Genomic DNA, 19550 nt, shown 5'->3' with positions numbered 1-19550 from the left:
TAATCATTTATAACAAGATTAAGATTTATTCTATAGTTTGAAGGACTTTCAGATCTTTCCAAGTTGGTCCCCTGTGTTCAGATGCCGTCCTGGTCGCTCCTTTTTAATTTATCCTTTTGCTCACACAACATCTGCACTGACCTACAACAGCAGTGTAAACTTATGTGCAGCAGTAAACACTATACTCACCTTTCCTTGTGTTTTGTGATGTTTCATCCATCTCAAAATGACAAATCAGACCCTCTGTGACATGGAGGAGAACAATGACCACATGAAGAAACACAGAGGGAAAAATATCTGCTGTTCATGAAATGTTCAAGTCTGGAGGATTGTAACGTGTTAGAAGACTAGTTAGATACATTGGAGCTAAATTATTAAGAGCCTTGTATGTAAATAGCAGCAGTTTGTAATCAATTCTTAACTTAACAGGTAGCCAGTGTAGAGATGATAAAATTGGGGTTATATGGTCATACTTTCTTGTCCTAGTGAGAACTCTGGCAGCTGCATTTTGGACTAACTGTAACCTATTTATTAAAGATGCAGGACAACCACCTAGTAATGCATTACAATAGTCCAGTCTAGAGGTTATGAAGGCATGAACTAGCTTCTCAGCATCAGATACAGACAGGATGTTTCTAAGTTTAGCAACATTTCTAATCTTTCTATTCCATCTTCAACCTCTCCCTCAGTCAGTGCACCATTTCTTCGTGCTTTAAGTCCACGTCCATCGTCCCCCTGCCTAAGAGGGGCACACCCACCTGCCTGAGTGACTACAGGCCAGTGGCACTCACTCCAATCATCATGAAGTGTTTCGAGAGAGTGGTGCTGGCCCACATTCAGAGCAGCATTCCAGACACTATTGACCCCCTGCAGTATGCCTACCGGCCCAACAGGTTCACCTCGGACGCCATTGCTGCTGCCATCCACTATTCCCTTTCTCATCTGGAAAATAAGGACTCATACCTAAGGATACTCTTCATCGACTACAGCTCCGCCTTCAACACAATTATCCCCCACAAATTCACCCACAAACTGTCCACACTTGGTCTGCACCCCACCCTCTGTGACTGGCTCTTAGACTTCCTGACTGGCAGGCCTCAGTCTGTCAGGATTGGTAATAAGACTTCAGCCAGTATCATCACAAACATTGGAACTCCACAGGGTTGTGTACTCAGCCCCATCCTCTACACCCTGTTCACTTACAACTGTGTCGCCTCCCACAAGGACAACATCATCCTGAAGTTTGCGGACGACACTGCAGTGATAGGACGCATCACTGGTGGTGACGAGGCAGCCTACAGGAGGGAGGTGGCCAGTCTGGTGTCATGGTGCGGAGACAACAACCTCACCCTCAATACGGACAAGACGAAGTAAATTATAGTGGACATGAGAAAGGAGAAAAGAATGCATCAGCCACTATTCATCCGGTAGCTTGAAGTGGAGAGGGTGAGCGATTTTAAATACCTGGGTGTCCAAATCAGTGAGGACCTCACTTGGACACCTCACGTCACGCAGCTGGTCAAGAAGGCCCAACAGCGGCTGTATTTTCTGAGGAGCCTGAGGAAGTTTGGCATGTCGCCTGAGATCCTCAGAAACGTCTACAGCTGCATCATTGAGAGTGTCCTGACCAACTGCATCACTGTGTGGTACGGCAGCACTACTGTCATGGACCGCAAATGTCTGCAGAGAGTGGTGAAGACTGCGCAGAAGATCATCAGGACTCCACTGCCCTCTCTGCAGAGCATCTACCACCACAGAGTCCACAGGAGAGCTGCTTCCATCCTCAAAGACCCCTCTCACTCCCAGCACGGATTGTTCACACTTCTACCCTCAGGATGGAGGTACAGAAGTGTGAAATGTAGGACCTCAAGACTGAAGAACTCTTTCTTCCCCACTGCCATCAGACTCCTAAACAGCTTACAGGAGTTTGCAATCATGGACATAACTGCTTAACATGGACATAAGTGTTTACATTGAACTACATTTTTTGCACATTCATTTTCTCAGAACTGCACTACCTCACCAAGAACTGCGCTACCTCACCAAGAACTGCACTACCTCACTTTATTGCCTTATTCGGCACAGTACTTCTTATTGCCTCTATTAAGAACTGTACCTCACCTTTATTTCTTTTTTATTCTATTTTATTCATTTTTCATTCATACATTTTTATTTTTACTTTTTACTTTACTGTATGAGATTTAGTGTGGGCAGCAAAGTAAGAATTTCATTGTGCAGGGAAACATGCTTTCTGTCTGTGCATATGACAATAAACACTTTGAATTTGAATTGAATTCTAAGGTGAAAGAAGGCTGTGTTTGGTACGGGCGATAGGATTTTCAAAAGACGGGTTACTGTCTAATATACACCCAGGTCGTTCACTGTCGAGCTACTAGTAACAGTACATCCCTGTAAGGAATTTTCATCTGTCACCAGGGTAACCATTCTTTCATCTGCCACCTGGGCAGGATAACCTAAAATTCAGCCGCTCGGACCTCTGCTCGATTTCCGTGCTCCACAAGCACTTGGGGAAATCTCAATGAAACACACACACGTCAGTCTTTCAAAGAGAAGTTCCAAAGTTCATTGTGTCAAACATGAATATATAGAGGAAGGACATAATGTGTGTGTGGAGCTTAATGCTAGTAACAGCAGAAGATACCTCGACTGTTATCATGAAGCAGGAAACCTCCCAGAGCAGTATCATGTTTTTCATAACTTCTTTCAAACAAAGCAGAGCAGATGTGCCAGGGAGAGTAGGTTATGCTAAGGTCAAGATATCTGTGTGTGTGTGTGTGTGTGTGTGTGTGTGTGTGTGTGTGTGTGTGTGTGTTTGAGAGAGAGAGAGAGAGAGAGAGAGAGAGAGAGAGAGAGAGTATGTGTGTGTGTGTGTGTGTGTGTGTGTGTGTGTGTGTGTGTGTGTATGTGATTGTTTGTAAGAAAAGAACATTGTGCTTTGTACAGAAAGTCTGCAACATTATCAGAAAATATGAAGTATTTCATACAATTATTCTCACAATTCCCCTCTTTTATCCATGATAAACTTATAATGGATAAACAACTCATATATAATCATCTATCTTTCTCTATAAGTATGTTCCTGGCATGACCCTCAGTCACTTTTCAGAATTCGTTGTCATAAGCATGCGCTAGGACGGGAAACCCTGTCCCAAGGTAGATGATCAAGATGAGGAGGATGACAACCATACTGGTCACTGGTTGTGTGCCCTGTACTCAAGTAGCCTCATATGGTGTACACTGCACGAGACCCACATCATTCTTATGATCAGCCCACAATAAGGGTGGTAGAGTGTCTAGTAAAGCAATAGATGGGGATGGTGATTTCTGTGTGGTAGAGAGAAAAGAGTCGTTAAACGTCATATCAGATAAGTGTGACAATGGAGCAGAGTCAGGAACAGAAACAACTAGAATGTACATTTCCTGAAGAAAATGTGAATGGTGCTTGCACGTGGCAAGTTCCCCTCATTGTGGTGAGTGTTGATATGTCACATATCCATGTTGTAAAAAGTTTTTTGATTTTGCATATTTTAGGGGCGGGTCTGCGGAACAACCAAAAGGCCAGTTGGTACACTAATCTAAAGTAGCTCACCAAGTTTGGTGTAGATAGTTCAAAAGCTTGCCGAGTTATAAACCTCCAAAATTTAGAATGGGAGTCTATGGGAAAAAAGACCACTTTGAGACCCGGTACCGGAAGTACCAGTACTCAAAAGTCATAGCACACCTCTCCTCAATGAGCAAATCAATTTGACACCTCATTCATGGGTCTAGGAAAAAAAGCTGCGGGACAAGTTACGTGCCGAAATTTTGTCCGGAAGAGTATGCAGGATAGTAAGAATGTTGCTTTGCAAGCACCATTAATAAGTTTAGAGCCAGAAAAGCTAATAGAAACGTGTAGCCTGCTTATGAGATCCCTCCCGAAAAGATTAAAAGGACATTCTGACATATAAACAAACCGGTGATGTAAGAAAATGTTAGGATCAGAAGGACATGTGACGAGGAGGGATGGAGCAAAAGCGTTTATTGTGTGACCCCTTCTATTCCCAAAGAGCTAATGGATCCCCCTGAGAGAGGACCCTCATATTGCTTCACCATTACTGACATTGTACAGTAGCTACTGTATCAAAGAGGAAGGGATATACTGTGCCACTTACACATAACTCAAGAAAAGTGTGGAGTGATGGTGGGAGAAGCCAGGGGATTGAAAACACCGTATCTCTGTAACATTAAGAAAATGGTCTCACACAGAGTACAATTTATACTTTCACAGCGTAGTCGACTGCTGGAGGAAATCTCTTCACCCTGGTAGCATGGATCCACTTTTTCATAACTTCTTTCATACAAAGTAGAGCAGATATGCTAGGGAGAGTAGGTTATACTAATGTAACAGACCTAATCTGTGAGTTGGAGTGCATGTTGATGTTATACTGAGCATTGTGATTTGTGTGTGTAATACATTTTCCCCTCGGGGCTCGCCGTAGATGGCTTGTGGGCATGCGCACAGGAGGGCAGTGTTCTCGGGAAGTTTTGGTCTGGGGCGCCACGTTGGTGCGCCACGAGGAATAACAATAAAAAGAGTTGATGATCAAACGATGAGCCTCCGTTTCTTATTTTTCGTTTCATTTCAGTTTAGGCGAACCCGATGTTAAACGCTCGGTTACACTGGTGGCAGCAGTTTTTTTTTTTTTTTGTAGTGCTCACGTGGTTCGGTGTTGCGATGGATGTTGCAACGCATGTAACTAGCTTAGCTTTCGAAGTTTTAGTTAGTTAGGGTGCGCGAGTTCATACCATGTGGTGTAAGGAGGAGTTCGGTGTCTATCCGAGACGTGACCCGAGCAGCAGACACGTTAGGATCGAGTTACCACCGCCGTTTTCCGGTGATGAAAAGTAGAGTTTTTTGTGCTGGGAAGGTCAGTTCGAGGTTGCGGTCAGAGTGCTCACGGAGGAGGAGGATGATGGCGCTGCAGCCTACAATTATGAACTGGCAAGAATTCTACCGACATGTTTGTCCAGTGCGGCGTTTCTGCTGTGGGACAGCCTCCCTGGTGCTGTTCAGTCGGATTACACAGCTGTTAAAGATAAACTCAAAGAGGCATTCGGGCAAAGGCAGTTTATGGATCGCTTCAGAGCCAGCCTTTCAGCTCGGGGAGCGACATAATGGGCTGGGAAACGGACTGTAGCTGATGTTGCGGCACGAACACCAGCTATGTTGATTAAGGGCTCTCAAATTGACAATACTACTGGCAGTAACTCTATTTTCAAAGACTCTGATGATGCCAATAACACTGACCTAGGCCTGATGGTGTCATATATGCGGGGAGTAATCGAAGGCATGGAGGTTCAAACTTTAGTGGACTCTGGTTCCAGCGTGTCTCTCATTAGTGCTGATTTTCACATGTCCATCTCAGCACTGCGCAATCGCCCACTGAAGAAGGAGTATGTGGCAGCTTGTGCCATGAATGGACAGATGCTGGATACGTTGGGCACTATAACAATGGCGTTTCAACTGGGAACGGAGTCATGGCAACACGTATTTCATGTGGTGAGAGAAACCACTCAGACGGTGCTGTTGGGGTGGGACTTCCTGTTGAAGAATCATGCCTTACTGGACCTCAACCGGGCAAAGTTACAAATGTGGGGCATGCCTGTTCCTCTCCTTACCAGCAAAGACTTTGTTCCCTTATTCTGCAATGTGTCCCTAGCAACCACAATTTCCTTACCGCCCCTCAGTGAGTCAGTTGTACCTGTTAGAGTTTATTCACCTTATTTGGCTCAAATGTTGAAGGACTTTGATGTCTATTTGGAGCCTAATGTGGCAGATTCGTCCAAATTGGTGGTGGCTCAAACAGTAACCATGATTAAAAATGGACTAACGAAAGCCCAGATTTTAAATCCTACTGGACAGGACAATTCATTAAAACAAGGTATGCACCTGTGTGAGTTTTACTCTGTTGATGGTACTGATATTCAGTTGCTTCTGGCTCCGGTCGATGTAGCTGCAACATCAACAATGGGAGTGACACACCCGGTATCACTGGATGAGTCAACAATTTCGGAGTTTGAAAAAATGTCACTTTCTGAATTGCTGTTAAAATACAATGACGTCTTTAGCTCCTCCGGGAAAAATTCAGGAAAATGCAAACTGATCAAACATCACGTTAGAACGGGCGAGCAGGCTCCTATCAAATAACGCCCGTATCGTGTGTCCCCTGAGAAACGTATAAAAATAGAGAGACAAGTGGCGGGTCTGCTGCCAGATGGTGTCATTGAGGAGAGCTGCAGCCCCTGGGCATCACCTGTTGTGTTGGTAAAAAAGAAATGTGGCACCTGGCGTTTCTGTATTGACTACAGACGCTTAAATAGCGTGACTGTGAAAGTCTCTCACCCACTACCTCATGTAGATGATACACTGGATGCGTTGGCAGGTGCAGTGTAGTTCAGTACTTTGGACTTTTCCAATGGGTACTGGCAGGTAGAGGTTGATTAGGAGGACAGAGTAAAAACAGCATTTACGACGGGGCAGGGACTCTATCAGTGGTGATCCATGCCAATGGGCCTCTCAAACTCTCCTGCTACATTCCAACGTTTGATGGAACTAGTCCTCAGGGGGCTCCCATGGCATGTCTGCATGGTATATTTGGATGATATCCTGATTTACAACAAAACGTTTGACGAACACTTATCGAGCTTACAGGAAGTGTTTTCCAGAATTCAGTCTGCCGGCCTGAAAATAAATCCGAAAAAGTGCCACCTTGCGAGAGATCATGTAATTTTTCTGGGTCATGTTATTTCTCAGAAAGGACTCCAGCCTGATCCTAGGAACACGGGGAAGGTTCGGGACTGGCCAGTTCCCCAATCCCCATCTGAGGTCAGAGCGTTTGTGGGACTCTGTTCATATTACAGACGCTTTGTCAGAGACTTTTCGAAATATGCCGCTCCACTGAACCAGCTTGTTGGTAAGAATGTGCCCTTTTTTGTGGTCTACTGAATGTGACGAATCTTTTAATTTCCTGAAAAATGTGTTGTCATCTGAGTCTATAGTGATTCTGCCTGACTCCAACGTGCCGTTTAAAATTCACACAGATGCGTCCAACCTGGCGGTCGGTGCTATGCTCGCCCAGGATAGAGACGACTTGGAGCATGTTGTCGCCTATGCCAGCCGGACGTTGAACTCCACACAGAGGCGGTGGTCCACTTTCGATCGGGAGCTGTGGGCCATTGTGTGGGCGGTAAGGGAATTCAGGCATTACATTGGACTTTCTTCTTTTATCATTATTACAGACCATCGGCCCCTGTTAGCTCTGCGGCGTATGTCTAATGAAAATGACCCAACAGGGAGGAGGGGACGATGGATTATGGAACTCGATCCACTGAATTGGATCATCATTCACAAGGAAGGGACCCGGCACAAGAATGCAGACGCTCTGTCTCGTCGCCCGGTAACACCCGACCAGGTTGGCGCAGAGTCCACTAATAATGGAATGTCAGAAGTCAATGTGGTGAGTTCAGGTCAACCAAGTAGTGACAATTCATGTGCCTTAAAAGTTGTTAACCCTGCAAGGGGAGGTACGGCTGCGCACCTATCTGACATTCCTGATTCGGATACGATTTCTATGAACGCTCTATCTTTCAATACACGGGACATTAGGGCCTCCCAACAGGCCGATAATGACATCACAACTGTTTTGGATTGGGCAGAGCAGTCACAAAGGCCTTCTAGGAGATAGTTACAAGGTGCCTCTCAGTGCTTAAAAAAACTTTGGACTGAGTTCAATCACCTCTCAATTATTGATAGACTGTTGTGCCGCTCTGTCATCTGTTCACGTACTGGTGATCCTATATTACAAATTGTTGTACCCAATGCTATGATTCCTGATATTCTTTTAAAGCTCCATGGGGCCCCAGCCTCCGCCCACTTCTCTTCTGAGCGTGTGTGGGAGCAGGCAAGAAAATTCTGTTACTGGCCGTCCAAGTACAGGAACATCAGAGCATGGTGTGAGCAATGCAGAGCAGGTCAGACACGAGGTCCTGTTCCATCCCACCGTGCACCTATGGGAGGTTCCAAGACTGTCCGTCCTTTTGAGAGAGCGGCTATGGACATTCTAGAACTGCCAGTGACCACTAAAGGCAATCGGTATGTGTTAGTTGTTGAGGACTATTTCACGAAATTTGTCAATTTGTATGCATTACCTAACCAGACAGCACTAATTGTTACACACTGCCTGTTTGAAGATTACATTTTGACACATGGTGTTCCAGAGACTTCCAGAGCCTCTGCCAGTGGCTAAACATTAAAAAGACACGTACCACACCCTACCACCCAAAGTCGGATGGTATGGTTGAGCGCTTTAACAGCACATTGACTGACCAGTTGGCTAAGACACTGCTAACCCATGGAGGGGAATGGGATGAGTACGTGAAACATGTTGCTTTCGCTTACAACACGTCACCTCACTCCAGCACTTATTTCACACCGTATTTTTTGACCCATGGCCGGGAGGCACGGGTGCCTGCTGATGTACTGTTACCGACTCGTGCACTTGCCCCCATTATGAGAGGATCCCATACTGATTTTGTTCATTCATTGCGGAAAAAACTGGACTCTGCCTTCGGCAGTGCGCACATGCATAGCGAGGCTGCTCATGAGCGTCAGAAAATGTATCATGATCAAGGAGTGCATCACCAGCCTTATGCTGTGGGTGCCTTGGTGTGGCTTAACAACCCTGTTGAGAGTTGTATGAAGCTGGCACCCCATTGGAAGGGTCCTTATAAAATTGTTCAGGTCATGGACTCATGCAGTGAACTGGGCTTGACTTATCGGATTGTCAATCCTCTGGACTCTGGTGAGAGGGCGCAGGTCGTGCATTAGAATACGGCCTTATACATTGCCTATTCCTTCTCTGTCACGGACTCAGACATGGCCTAATGTGTTTAATTCTTTCCCAACATTCTCCTCCCCGGAGGTGGATATACCAGGTAGACAAGAGTGTGTTCTCCCTCAGAGTGACCTGAGTGCTCTGCCTGAAAAGCACTGTTTGGAAAAACAGCCAGAACCAAATGTGACCAGAACAGGGAGGGTTTTGAAACTTCCGGGTCATTTCAAGCATTTTGTTCTGTATTAATATCACTGTTAGTACTTTTATAGTGGTATAGTAGTGCTATGTTTCTGGTTTGCAATTGTTTGGGGGTTTGTTAAAGGCACTGTCCTGTTTAAAGAGTGGTTGAAAGTGATGCAAAGTTAAAATATAGAACTGTGCCTTACGATGTGCTCCTTCTGCACTTTAATGCAGCGTGTATGGTTCATTTAAGGTGTTTTGTTTATGTATGATGCTCATATGTTTATTGGGTTTATTGTTCATTTATATAAACGGGGACGTTTATTTTGTCAGGGGGGGGGGTGTGTAACAGACTTAATCTGTGAGTTGGAGTGCATGTTGATGTTATACTGAGCATTGTGATTTGTGTGTGTGTAATACATTTTCCCCTCGGGGCTCGCCGTAGATGGCGTGTGGGCATGCGCACAGGAGGGCAGTGTTCTCGGGAAGTTTTGGTGTGTGGCACCACGTTGGTGCGCCGTGAGGAATAACTATAAAAAGAGTTGATGATCAAACGATCATCCGTTTCTTATTTTTAGTTTCATTTCAGTTTAGGCGAACCCGATGTTAAACACTCGGTTACCCTAAGGTCAAGATATCTGTGTGTGTCTGTGTGTGTGAGAAAGAGAGAGAGTATGTGTGCGTTAGGGATGAGCGAGTACAGCATTATCTGTATCTGTTAACCATATGAATCATCTGTATCTGTATTCAGAATGGGTGGAAGTAGGCGGAGCTTGCCTTGAAATGGGCGGGGCTTTAACGGGCTATTTCATCTGGTTTTGATGAGATGTATAACTGTGTATCATCAGCATAACATTGGAAATTAATCCCATGTCTTCTAATAACGTTCCCTAATGGAAGCATGCATATCAAAGAAAGCAGAGGTCCTAGGACTGATCCTTGAGGGACCCCATAATTAACGGGCAATAAACTGGAGGATTCACCATTTAATTCTTGTATGGTATCGATCGGACAGGTACTGTAGGATCTAAACCAGGGGTCGGCAACCTTAAACACTCAGAGCCATTGACATCTAAAATGAAGATAACACTGAATATATATTGTTTTTTTACCTTTATGGAAAGTATAGAAAAAAACTGTAGTGTAAATGAAAACTAAATTTTATTTCTGCAAGCAAACATTTTGAACTAACCTTAACAAAAAAGACACTGGATCGAAGGTTACTTTTAAATAAAATGTTCAATGTCTAACTGAGCCGGCTGCAGCGAACCAATAACGCGTCTGCTTCTGTGTGTCAGATTTTGCAAGTCGGTAGTTATGAAGCATATTTTGAGCGACAAAAAGATTAAACACGGTTTATTTTAATGTTAAAAGAGCATCATAATCTTAGAATTTAGAATTGCATTTTTTTTAAAAACTATCTAACTAAAATAAAATACATTTAAATATTTATTTTCCAAATCTACAGGGAGCCGCAGCAGAGGGATGAAAGAGCCACTTGCGGCTCCGGAGGCGCGGGTTGCCGACCCCTGATCTAAACCAACATAAAGTCTGTCCTTGAATACCTGTGTAATTTTGTAAGCGATCTATAAGAATGTTGTGATCTATAGTGTTGAATGCAGAACTAAGGTCAAATGGAACTAATAGTGACATACAGTCTTGGTCCGAAGCTAAGAACAAGTCATCTGTAACTTTCACAAGTGCAGTTTCTGTGCTATGGTGGGGCCTGAAACCTGACTGAAACTCTTCAAAGGTATTGTTCTCCTGTAAGAAGGAGCTCAGTTGAACAGACACAACCTTTTCTTATTTAACCTTTTTTAGACATCAATTGAATGTGTAAAATAGGTCTGTAATTTAATAGTTAATTAGGATCTAAATTAGGTTTCTCTCTTAAGGGTGTGAGTATGACTAATATACCACAGTGCAGGTGTTTTGTCTTGTCCCTTTAATCGATTTGGCCAACAGTGTCTAATGTGCAAGTGAATATAGCGGCTATGCTGTTAGTCATTACATCTAGATCGTTTGTGTTTGAGGGTACAGTAAGACGTCTGGACAGATCAGGCAGGTTATTTGTCAATCTGTCTTTAGTGGTCAGAATAATAGTTCTACTGATTTGATAACGTGGTGAGACACAGTTAGTCTGTTCTATAGGTAGAGTGTACAGTATGAGGTAATGTTCTGTGATGTCATCACTTTGAGGTATGATATCTATATCAGTGACATCTATTCTGTATGATATTATTAAATCTAGTGTATTATTACGACGATGAGTTGCTCTAGTGATGTTTTGTTTAAGCCCAAATGAGTTTAGTAAGTCCATAAATGTGAGTCCTAAAGCATTGTTTGTATCGTCAACGTGAATGTTAAAATCTCCTACAATTAACGCTTTATCAAAGTTAATCAATTGGTCTGAAAGAAAATCTGCAAAATCTCTAAGAAAATCAGTGTAGGGCCCTGGGGGTCTGTACACTGTCGTTGAGCAAGAAACATCAGGGATTTTTTCATGTGCATGTGCGATACTGTAACATTAAGGACAAGCACTTCATAAGAATTAAATCTATACTGTGTTCTCTGGGTAATAGTAAGGAAATCATTAAGGATAATGGCAACACCACCTCCACGACCAGTCTGACGAGGCTCATGCTTATAAATATATCCTGATGGTGTAGACTCATTTAAACTGATGTATTCATTTGGTTTAATCCAAGTTTCAGTAAGGCAGAGTGCAGTAAGGCTATTTTCTGAGATGATTTCATTTACAATAAGTGCTTTGGGTGATCTAATGTTCAGAAGCCCAAACTTTAGGAACTGTTTTTGTTTGTTTCTATGGCATTTTTCTGGTCTGATTATTATCTGGTCTTTATGATTATTTCGAGAACTTCTCACTTATTTACTTTTTGATCTCCCTTCTTGGGGAACAGACACAGTTTATAGGATGAGCTATTTGTGCATTTGTGTCAATGTGATGAGGTGAAGGATGGCTATTGAATTTTAGACTTAAATTTAAGTTGACAAGAGGATCTCCGCTCCAACTCTGCTGGGGTGCAGGCCATCAGCATGGAACAGCCTAGTCCGCTCCCAGAAAACATTCCAGTTAACAATCAAGAGTACATTCTGAGCCTGACTGTAACCATTCATTTAGAGCAAAGAGTCTACTGAACCTTTCGATCCCTTGCTGTTACGTAGGAAGCAGTCCAGACACGATGATCCTTGCCATGGGTGCTGTGCTGTAAACCGTCTCCACCAGGGTGTTGAAGTCCCTCTTCAGCATCTCCAACTGCCTCAGGCTGGTGTCGTTCTTGCCGGCATGAAGAACAACAGCTCCAGTGTTCCTGCTAATGACCCCAGGTACATGTTCAGCGACATCAAGAACACAAGCACCAGGTAAGCAGTGAGTGTGAGCCTTACCTTTAGCCATAGCAACACGGACATAGCGGACGATGGAGTCTCCAGTGATCACAGCATTGCGGACCATCTCGCAAAAGGGGGGCGAAGCGGTTCCTGGTGGGGATCTCAATGACCGGTGGCGGCAGAGGGGGGGAGGTCCTCGACCGGGGCCCGGCTCGCATCTTCCACTGCTGCACGCAGGGTCCGAGGTACCCAGGTGCTGGAGTGAACAGAACCTGGGCAGACATCTTCCTGGATGCGCTGAACTTGGACATATAAACACACAGAATAGAGGTGGAGGGAGTACTAATTTTGTGCCTGTAATTTACCTGAGACAGGTGAGCAACCTCCAGCAGCTCGGCTTGCTTCAGGTCATGGATCTGCTTCCACACGGCCTCCAGCTCCAGTTCCACCGAGTGCAGCTCAAACATGTCCTCACCTGCACTCAAAGGCAGAGACGCAAGCGACATGGTGTTATAGGGCAAGTACAACAAAGCGGACACTAGGAAAACAAGTAATGTTCAAAAAGCATTTCGAGCGATTATTCTACTTTTCAGATGCTGTTGCTATTGCCGATGTGTTCACCTTTTGTAAAAAGTAAGGAGTTAAAGTATAAACTCAAGATGACTCAAAATTGAATAAAAATACTCAGCCATCTGTTGCTGATATCTTTGCAGCTGCATCATTTGGTGTAAAAGCATTCACTTTGTTCACTGAGAGACTGCTGATGTGTGTATAAGGTCTAAGTTTCATCAATAACCTCACTGTAAGATGTGACCAGTGTACAGTACGTGACAGCAGTGTTATAAAAAGGTGAGTATCTGAGACAGGAGAGCGAGAGACCAGCCGGTTCTTCTACAGATAAAGATCTCTGTACAAAGATCTCCTCCTGTGATCATCTCACATCTTCTACTGAACTCCTACATCAAGTTCCAGCAGCTTTTGGTGAGAAAATCTCTCTCTCTCTCTCTCTCTCTCTCTCTCTCTCTCTCTCTCTCTCTCTCTCTCTCTCTCTCTCTCTCTCTGTTACAGTTACATTTCCATGTCTTCTGGTCATATCAAGTATTTTTAATCTTTAACAGTCTAATAATTTAGCAGTTCACGTTTAATTAGAGTTTGATATGTGACTCTGTGTATAAAAGGTGTTTTTTAGATATTCGACACGTCCTGTTATTCTAATAGTGCAATAATATGAACGTTGTGCTCTGATCATCTGTGGATGTCCTCGAGAGATGCTGTCTTGGTGATCCTGTGGAGACGAGTACAGCTCTCTTGTTAATCCCGAATTTCAAAATATATCAATAATTTTAAGGGAAAAAAATCAATTCTGATTGTCTTGTTTAAATAACATTAACAAAGGTCCAGATTCAAAACCAAGTTTTACTTCAACTAGCAGACTGAAGAGTTTCCTAACTTAGAACAGGACCAGAAAACACCACAAACACCCGACTGTCTGAATATGAAACTGACTTTACTGCAGGACGAAGCAGCAGCTTGTAGCTCAACGGTCTGCATTATGTCTTTATTGTCTAGGTGGGTGAGGGCTAAATGAAGGGCCATGAAAATGTCATTGCCAGGAATGTTTGTGTAAACAAGATCCAGCATGTTTTCCCCTCGCTTTGCAGACTCCACATACTGATGGAATTTAGGAAGCACTGATTTGAGATTTGCATGACTTGAAATCTCCGTCACTGATAAACAGTCCGTCGGATTCTGAAGATCACTAATAGCACCATAGAGATCACATAGAGCCTCTTTAGCATTAGCGCTGGGGGAATGTTCACTTCGACAATGAAAACCGTGTTGAATTCCCATGGTAAATAAAATGGCCTGCATCTAAAAGTCCCAAATTCCAATAATGATGAGCAGTAGCTAAAAACATTCTGTGTAAACACACACCACCACTGCGACCCTTATCGCACCATTTCTGTTGTCACCAAACCAGGTGAGCCCAATGGCGGCATCTGGTACTTTGTCACTGAGTCACGTTTAAGTGAAAACAAAGACAAGCAGTTTTAGAACTCTCGCTGGGTAGTGTGTCCGAGTTGCATGTAGTCCAGTTTATTGTCCAGGGAGCAAACATTTGAACGTAGAATGGACGGGAGAGCCGGCCAGCTAGGGATTGGATTGGTCTGTGCTCTGTGACAGAAAAAAACACACAATGTTGACAGCAGCGAAGCTTTACACTTTCACAGGATTATATTTTATAATGTAACAGTACTTTTGTAAAAAAATAAATAAATAAAAATTATCGAGTCAGGAAAGAGTTCATAGTCTGGTGGGTTTCCTTACGAGTCGAAAAACTCTGAGTGTTGTACCAGTGTTCACCCAGCATGTGTGTCAGATGTGTGACACTGCAGATTGCAGATTTGGCCTCTGTTGAATGCTCCTCTGTTTGGACTTTCCGAGCAGTGCAGTGTGTGTAAACTTATTCCACAGAAACCTAAAAATATGCAACTTATATTAGCAACTTATCCTAAATCTGTACAAACAAATAAAGAGTACACTGCTCTTAATGCTCCTTCTGTAAAAGGAAGCAATTAACATATGTCTTATTGCCATTTATTAGCTGAGAGTGTGTTTGTGTCACACAAGACTTTTTAACATCTACAACATTATTCCTAAAGAACTTTTAGGCTACATCTCTGTAAACAAATGACAGCATTACTTTTTATGACTTTTAACATACACCTGTACAAACAAATAATAAACTTTATTTATTTTTCAACTTGAGCTCTTGATCTTCATGATCTCCTCCTGTGATCATCTCACAAGTTTATGATAGCTGTCACAACCTCTGACCTTCAGGGGTAATAAAACTGTCAACATTAATTTGATGAATGGTGAATTGCATTGTATATTTGTCTGAATAAGAAATTGATGTTACCAAAGAGTAAGAAGCAGCAGCTTGCTGGTAAATCTCAGAAAACACATCTTACACATATTCATCTTACACCAGAAAAACTCGTCACTATTTCCCATTTTAATATTTACTGAATGACCATCATACACTTCTGTTTATAATAACGTTTCTGTTGTGGAACGTCTGTAAACCTTATAGCATCTTCAGCATAAATATTTAACTTTATTCACTTGGTACACTGAGAGACTGAGCAGTGCTGATGTGTGTATATGGTCTTAGTTTCATCATCAACCCTTCTGTTGACCAGTGTACGTGACAGCAGTGTTATAAAAAGGCGAGTATCTGAGACAGGAGAGTGAGAGACCAGCCGGTTCTTCTACAGATAAAGATCTCTGTACAAAGATCTCCTCCTGTGATCATCTCACATCTTCTACTGAACTCCAACATCAAGTTAAAGCAGCTTGTGGTGAGAAAATCTTATTCTCTCTCTCTCTCTCTCTCTCTCTCTCTCTCTCTCTCTCTCTCTCTCTCTCTCTATCTATCTATCTATCTCTCTCTCTCATTCTCACAGCTCTGTGCTGACTCCATCTATGTAGGAGTTCACTACAGAATGTATTGACTTAATTAGTTAAAATCACATAGATAGATAGATAGATAGATAGATAGATAGATAGATAGATAGATAGATAGATAGATAGATAGATAGATAGATAGATAGATTGATAGATTGATTGATTGATTATGGGTTGAAGCACTGAATCTGTATCTGAGAACTCTTGTGTTATTTTGTCCCTTGCAGATTTCTGCTCTCCTTCTCTCACACTCACTCATCAAACTCTTCCTCATCACACACTTCACACATACTCGTCACACTTCACACACTCCTCATAACATACTCCTGATCACACACCCCTCACACTCTTCCTCATCACACACTCACCCACCGTGTGTCAGGATGAAGCTCCTCGCTCTGGTGCTCCTGCTCTCCTCTTTCTCCTCACTGATCCTGATGGAGGTTGTTAATTCTTTTAATGAGTCATGTAGTGACTTCTTCATCCAGAATGAAAATGACATCATCATCCCCACTATTTTCCCTGGATGTCAGTATAAGACGATTTGTCAGCGCTGGGAAAACAAATACAGGTTTGCCACCGTGTACGACACTGTGAGGAGGATCCCTGTTTACTCGGCTTACACATTCTTACAGGCAGGAAAGACTGTCCGCAGAGATGAGTGGAAAATTGAGCCTCAGGTCAGTCAGTGTGTTTATTTCATTACTGATTCATTAACGTGTAATATTTGAGTAATGAACTAAAGACTAGACACTGTTAGTGCAGTAAAACACAGTGGACACAGAGAGCAGCAAGTAAATACGATAGTTAAATGTGTCTCACTGTTTTATATAGTTTTTTATTTATCATGAAGAGTGTGTTGAGTATGCTGATTAACATCTTTGTGTTTAATTCACTACTCTTTCATTTCTTCTCTGTAACAGCTGGAAAATATTGAAGAATATAGAAACTTGACAGAGATGATTGTATCCCCGAGAGAAGCAGGACAGATATTTAACCAGGCTGTGTACTCTGATTATACAGGTACAGGGTTTACTAGAGGTCACGTGTTTCCACGTATGTTTGCTGCTGATCAGGATCAAGCAGATTCCACCTTCACTTTAACTAACGTAGCTCCACAAACACAGGGCAGCAACCAAAAATGGGCCGATCAAGTGGAGAAAGCGATGCTTAATGAAATAAAACAAGACTGCAACCTCGACCAAAATCACCGGGCGTACATTGTGACCGGGGTCGTCCCAGGGAAGAACTGGATATCCATAACAGGAGACGGAGAACAATATGAGGAAGGAATTAACATTCCCAGTCATTTTTGGAGCGCTTACTGTTGTACCAATAACAAACGACAACTCGTAGCAGGGGCCTACATCACTAAGCAGGAGAGCTTTAATCTCAGACGCCCCAACATTCACCACCTGAATACTGAGCTCACTAAACTGTATAATAAGAAGATACGTTTTAATGTGTTTCCAGGAATAGACTGTAAAAAACGTAAAAAATAAAGCTGATTAGATCTTATGCAGCAAAAAACATTGAATATTCTCTATTATCAAAAAAATTATTATTTTTAAATGTAGTAATTTGAGACCTTTATTTACGTCTGCTTTCACACTCAGCCAGCGCACGTCACAGAGAACTGTACAGGAAGTCGACATCTAGATTACTGACAATAACATATCAGTTCTAGTGAGGAAGCTAGGCTAGTGCGTTATTATGGTTAGTTATGTGTGTGTGTGTGTGTGTGTGTGTGTGTGTGCGTGTGCGTGTGCGTGTGCGCGTGCGCGTGCGCGTGTGTGTGTGTGTGTGTGTGTGTCTGTCTGTCTGTCTGTCTGTCTGTCTGTCTGTCTGTTAGTATCAGCAACTTTCCTGTTAGAAACGTGTCAAAGCAGCGTAACAATATATCACTTTGTTGAGCTTCTTTTTCTTTTTCTCTTTTGTGCAAAATAATCTTAAAAATAATAAAAGGCTGGTTAGTTTGATTCTCTTGCAATTAAAGCCTCTTATAAATTATGTGCAAATATTATGTTAAAAACCTGAAGTACATTTATCTCTGTTAATTCTCCTGCAGATCTTTAATAAAACTTCACTATTTGCTGCGAAACTAATGGATTTTGTCGCTTCATTTCATCACACTGAACAGTGACACTTTCTGTACACAGCATTTATTAGTAGTGTCGTAGTGAACCAGCAGGTGGCGACATTTCACTGTGTACAGAGAGAGTGTTTTGTGTCTGTGTGTGTGTGGGGGGGGTGTGTGTGTGTGTGTGTGCTTCATAAGTAATAATAATAATAATAATAATAACAATAATAATAATTGCATTTAATAATCATCTATAAGAAGGTTAAGATTTATTCTAAAGGTTGAAGGACCTTCAGATCTTTCCAAGTTGGTCCCCTGTGTTCAGATGCCATCCTGGTCGCTCTATTTAGAGTGTGCTCTCATTTATTTGTTATTTATTTATTTTTAATTTCTCCTTTTGCACACACAACATCTGCACTGACTTACAACAGCAGTGTAAACTTTTGTACACCAGTAAACACTAAACTCACCTTTCCGTGTGTTTTATCCATCGACTCGAAGTGACAAATCAGATCCTCTGTGACATGGAGGAGAGCAATGACCACATGAAGAAAGAAACACAGAGGGAAACACACTGGGGTTCATGACAGTTTAAGGGCCAGATCACGATGAACTTGTCATCTGCTGTAATGAAAAACTGTGCATGTGATAAATAAAACAATTTAAATCTTGATCTTTAATAAAACTTCACTGTTTACTGTGAACATGGAGGATTTTATCTCCTCATGTCACACCATCCATCTGCTGAGGTTTCAGCTTTTTTAGAAACACACTGAGCTGTTTAACTGTTTAATATTATTATATTCTGTTTAGTGAACTGTGATGGGTTGGCACTCCATCCAGGGTGTATCCTGCCTCGATGCCCGATGACGCCTGAGATAGGCACAGGCTCCCCGTGACCCGAGAAGTTCGGATAAGTGGTAGAAAACGAACGAATGTTTAGTGAAATGTTTTCTCAGTATGGTGTGTGTTAAAACCTCAGACCAGTGGAAATTCACACCAGTAGCTTTGTGAAACTTGTAAACTGCTGCATGATGTTTAATGAGTTTTGGAGGTGAGAAGTGAGCTGGTGCGAGAAGACATTAGAGCTTGAAGAACATTTGTATTAATTATATTACAATTAATACACAGTGACCTTCAGCAATAGATAATTCCAGGTTGATGTTTCTGCTCCTTTAGGTGTAGATAAGAGAAGTTTTGAGTCTCCATGAACATTTATTGTGTTATTACAGGAAAAATTATTCTAACCACCAAGAAAGTGATTATTTCTCATAACAGCACATCCACAGGTGTTCTATTCTTTTTATACCAGAACGTTGTTTACAGTTTTTAACCAGTTACTGAATGAAGCATAATACGTCCCATGGTGGTCCAGTAGCAGAGCCTCGTGCTCTAACCACTGTGGCCTGGGTTCAATTTCCAGGTAGAGAACTAACCCAGTCACTGAGGGGTTAACTACCAGTGCTGTGCCCAAGCATAGAGAAAATGGGAGGTTTCTGTCATGAAGGGTGTCCTGTGTAAAACCTGAACAAAAGCATATCTGTGGATGAGATGATCTGCAGTAGTGACCACAA

General features: G+C 42.6%; 2 protein-coding genes and 1 long non-coding RNA gene across 3 annotated transcripts in view; 2 read left to right on the top strand and 1 right to left on the bottom strand.

Moving 5' to 3' along the window:
• Window positions 1–2890: 2890 nt before the first annotated feature.
• Window positions 2891–16400, bottom strand: LOC113663319. The gene is made up of 4 exons (XR_003445470.2): window positions 16269–16400; window positions 12483–14904; window positions 12236–12409; window positions 2891–3345 (listed from the first exon to the last, which is right to left on the bottom strand). It is a non-coding gene; the product is annotated as an uncharacterized LOC113663319 (long non-coding RNA).
• Window positions 13315–19550, top strand: part of LOC113663317 (endonuclease domain-containing 1 protein-like) — a 36222-nt gene continuing 29986 nt past the window's right edge. The window contains exon 1 of the mRNA XM_027178534.2: window positions 13315–13406. The gene's annotated coding sequence lies outside the window, so the exon portion shown is untranslated. The remainder of the gene's footprint in view (window positions 13407–19550) is intronic.
• LOC113663325 (endonuclease domain-containing 1 protein-like) lies at window positions 16028–17994 on the top strand. The gene is made up of 2 exons (XM_027178543.2): window positions 16028–16576; window positions 16820–17994. The coding sequence occupies exons 1-2, from the start codon at window positions 16280–16282 to the stop codon at window positions 17396–17398; spliced, it is 876 nt and encodes a 291-aa protein (XP_027034344.2). The 5' UTR covers window positions 16028–16279; the 3' UTR covers window positions 17399–17994.

This window comes from Tachysurus fulvidraco, chromosome 5 (assembly GCF_022655615.1).
Source record: "Tachysurus fulvidraco isolate hzauxx_2018 chromosome 5, HZAU_PFXX_2.0, whole genome shotgun sequence".
NCBI classification, from domain to species: Eukaryota; Metazoa; Chordata; class Actinopteri; order Siluriformes; family Bagridae; genus Tachysurus; species Tachysurus fulvidraco.
The sequence above is the reverse complement of the archived record's forward strand: the minus strand, read 5'-3'. Positions and strand labels throughout refer to the sequence as shown.